At 29.7% G+C, this 3982-nt stretch overlaps 1 protein-coding gene across 3 annotated transcripts in view; it reads left to right on the forward strand.

Moving 5' to 3' along the window:
• The window catches only part of LOC106791570 (uncharacterized protein KIAA0930 homolog), a 9832-nt gene that overhangs the window by 1053 nt on the left and 4797 nt on the right, over positions 1 to 3982 (forward strand). For all 3 annotated transcript variants that reach the window (XM_014757266.1, XM_014757267.1, XM_014757268.1), the window contains exons 3-6: positions 1403 to 1722; positions 2076 to 2339; positions 2447 to 2546; positions 2956 to 3261. In XM_014757266.1, the coding sequence (XP_014612752.1) occupies positions 1403 to 1722; positions 2076 to 2339; positions 2447 to 2546; positions 2956 to 3261 (990 nt within the window). The remainder of the gene's footprint in view (positions 1 to 1402; positions 1723 to 2075; positions 2340 to 2446; positions 2547 to 2955; positions 3262 to 3982) is intronic.

A 3982-nucleotide genomic window follows, 5' to 3' on the forward strand; every position in this document is an offset into this window, starting at 1 on the left:
ATGTATAGCTGTGTGTATATGAATATATCTACAAGTACGAAAATATATATTTCTATATAATATATATTTTGATATACATAGAGGTGGATTTATAAAAAGTCATCTTCCCAATATAGAAACAATTATTTTTCTATCCAATTAACTTTTATTATTTTTTTTCTGTTTGTTTGTTAAGCTCAAAATATTAATACGTAAATGGGTTGACAAGTTTTAAACCTAAAAGAAAATTTGATCGTCGAATCGCGCGTAACCGAGAATAAAAATTTAATTTAATAATAAAATAAAAATAGTGTTTGTTATAAGATTCCGATATTTTTTTTTTTTTGCAATTCATTCTAGTGCACGTAACTAACATACATTTATAAATTCAAGTACGAACTTCCTCTAATTTTCTTTAATTAACTTGTCCCTGATAAATGCTTTTATTCGTTCGTCAAAACCTGTCGCCATTATTCTCTTACGCGTTCCTGACTTAACAAAAAAATAAAATATAAAATACAATAGAATACGATTTATTACGGAATAAAAATTTTCCAAAAAGTGTTGACGATTAGTTTGCGAATTTCCAGGAAAGAAACAAAACATTCATTTAATTCGGTACAATCGTAAGCCGGCTTGATAGATCGTTACTTTTTAATCTAATCAGAATCTCGACGCTAATTTCAAAAAAAAAAAAAAAAAAAACAAAAGACAAGATCTTTTTTATTGATATAATTATATTACTGTATTACGAATATACTATCTCTTGTATTTATTAAGTTAAATGCACGACTCTCTATATCTGTACGAACTAATTTACAATCATAATAATCGTGACTACTTCGCGTGCGTTATTCTACACAAAGTAACTTTATTTATTATATAAAAATGAAATAATAAAAGTATTTTTTTCATTAAAGGTTTAAACTTTTCAATCCTATCTACATATATAGAATTTTGAAAATAAATATTACACAATATATTTAACCCTTTTTTCTTTCTTTATATAATTTAGCAAAAAATCGATTGTATTCTACTTTTGTTTTAACCCTCATAAAATTCATACACAAGACGTCTACAATTACTATTCTTTTTTACGCGAAAGGGGAGAACAACAAGAGCCCTTTAAAGGCTCACATGGCACGTGTACTTTAACGATGCATAGAATGAAACATGCTAATCCCTCTTATCGATTGTTCCTTGAATGTTATCCTCCCATTCTTTAGTTTCTATACCTTTGCTAAATCCTTCAAAAAAAAAAAAGAAGAAAACGATTTTAGGAAATATTTGAAAATTCATTTGCAAATTTGCACGATATAAATATTATAAAATATTATCTCATAAGATTACATTAATAATGCACCCATTGTAAAATTATGTTCTTTCTTTCCTTTTCTTTTTTATTCTTTTTTTTTTTCTATAGATTCTGGTTTCGTCGTATTACAAGGTATGACTTATTGGACCGATCTCTTCGTTCGTCATTTTCTATTCCAAGCAGAACACACGATAGACGGTGACGATTTGTTATTCTTCGTACGTAAGAAACACGTTAAAACATCGTCCAGATATTTACCAAAGTTTGAAACCGCGGTAGACGTTTATCGAAAGGACAGCAAAAAACTGCCGATCGGTGATCCTGATATCGATTGGGAAGAAACCGTGTACCTGAATCTAGTCGTGCATCAATTCGATTATACATTAACTTTAGCAATATGCACAAGAACGAGTCCAAAGGAATTGCAAGTAAGAATTTCAAGATAATATATACAAACATTTATTTAACCCTTTGATTATATTGTTTTGAATCGTGCAAATTATATGGAACGTTTATTTTAAAAATAGTGTAAGTCCATTTTCTATTGTTTTGACAAAATCAATTATTCATTAATTATATCAAATATGACAATGTTTCTATTAATTTATCGATATGTAATTTGATTACTTTTTAAACTAATTTAACTAAAATAATTTATATTTATAGGCTGCAAATGGAGTTACATCACTTTCTAAATAAACGATCCATATATTGATTATTGTTTTCAGTTTTGTCATATGCAAATTATATAAGAAACAGAAAAAATGTTAATTTATTTAAGGTATTACGAAGACACTCGCAAAAAGTATACGCAAGTCCGAGTCGTCGACGAATGGACGCTAAAGGTGAACTCGAGGAAATGACTTATCCGCACATTTGTTTCATGGTTGACAATTTCGACGAAGTCTTCTGTGATATTCTAGTCAGAGATGGTGAAATGGTATGCGTTGAATTGGTTGCTTCCGATAGGCAAGGTGCCGTTCAGGGTGTCATATTTTTGGGTTCAATCAGATACGATGCCTTGAAAAAAGTTTACGATGCTAGGGTAATCAAAATGATTGCTATAATATATATATTATATTATTATTTATTAAATCAAATTAATGTGAATGCAATTTTATAATATATTTATCTACGTACGATCAATTTCAGTCAAGTCTCAGCACAAAAATGGCCCAGCGTATGACCTTTGGTCTTTTCTCAGGCGCAACTTCCCAACGAATAGAATTTGTTCGCATGAAGGGACCACGTGGTATGTAAATTAACGAGTAGAGAATTTATTTATTGTATATTAATAATACATGTCACATTTTTGCATATCTTTATTAACGTGTCAAGTGTTGTAAAAATGATCGATAATTGACACTTGATTTTACGATCAACAATTAATAAACAGCATGTTGTTTTCTTTTCGATTGCAACAACAGGAATAAAATACAAATCTACGATATTATTGTGTTAAAAAATAAATAAATTCACTCCCGTTTGAGATAGAAAATTTATCAAAGTAAACCAAAAAATAGAAAAAAGTTGTTTGTTGTTCGATATATTGTTATAATTTAAAATCGTTGATTGAAATGAAATCAAGGAGAAAAATTAGAGAAAAAAAAAAAAACAGAAAAAAAAGATAAAACGTGTGACAAAGATAGAACGATTCGTAGGAAAAGGACACGCCGAGATGGCAGTGACTAAACCTAAAGGATCAGGAGCCGAGACACCAACTTCCGAGCCAGGATATTGCGCAACCGATGCTTTATGGGATGCAGATTGGGATGACGCTGAAGAAATCTTCATGTATCGTCATCAACGTAGGCTATCCGATCCGAGTGCAAATCTAAACAATTTTGTTCGCGGTGGTTGGAGAACTAAACCTGACACCGCTGCAACCAAAGCAAGATCGGAGAACGAAGGATTGGATTCTATGGCAAATGGCCTAAGCGAGATCGAGGCTGGCGACGTTCGAGACGGTAATTAATTATGCTAATTGTCCTTTTTTTTATTTTTTATTTGTTTCTTATTCTTTTTCTTTCTTTTTCTTTTTCTTTTCTCCTATATTTCACTGTCTATCTTTGCGTATCTATGATATTATTTTCGCGTTTGAATTTGATTCTAATAAAAAAAAAATCACTATGATATATCCTTTTTATTAATCTCTTCAAGGATACAGATTTTTTCATATGTGTACGTAATTATTCTTAATTATTGTATTTGTAATTTTCTTTTCTGTTTCACTGAAATATTTTGTCGAGAATGAATGAAAAGTAATCAAATTGACAAGTGAAATCATTTTAATTTCACTTAAACGAACAATTCTAAAAAAACAAAAAGCCTTGAAGAGGTTAATTCGCATGCATGAGTTTTCCTTGTTCTTTTATTGAAACGGGATTAGATCACTATTAGAAAATAGATTGAACCTAATAGAATTTTAACCGAATGAAGCATGAATTCTCTTGTATTACCTTTTGCCAGATTCTTGATAGAATCTCTGCAGCTCTCTACGATGTATATAATAGTATAATAGATTTATATATGTATGTTAACGTCAAAGCTGGAAATCAGCCATTGCTAGTAATTCTTGGACATTTCCTAAACCTTTGAAAATTGATTTATAATTTGATATGGTATTCTACGTGTAGCTAAAAGAGTGCACTTTAATTTAGTATAAGTTTTATTAAAATCTATTCACTT

Source organism: Polistes canadensis, unplaced genomic scaffold (genome assembly GCF_001313835.1).
Source record: "Polistes canadensis isolate GaletaPanama2010 unplaced genomic scaffold, ASM131383v1 scaffold_320, whole genome shotgun sequence".
Classification (NCBI taxonomy): domain Eukaryota; kingdom Metazoa; phylum Arthropoda; class Insecta; order Hymenoptera; family Vespidae; genus Polistes; species Polistes canadensis.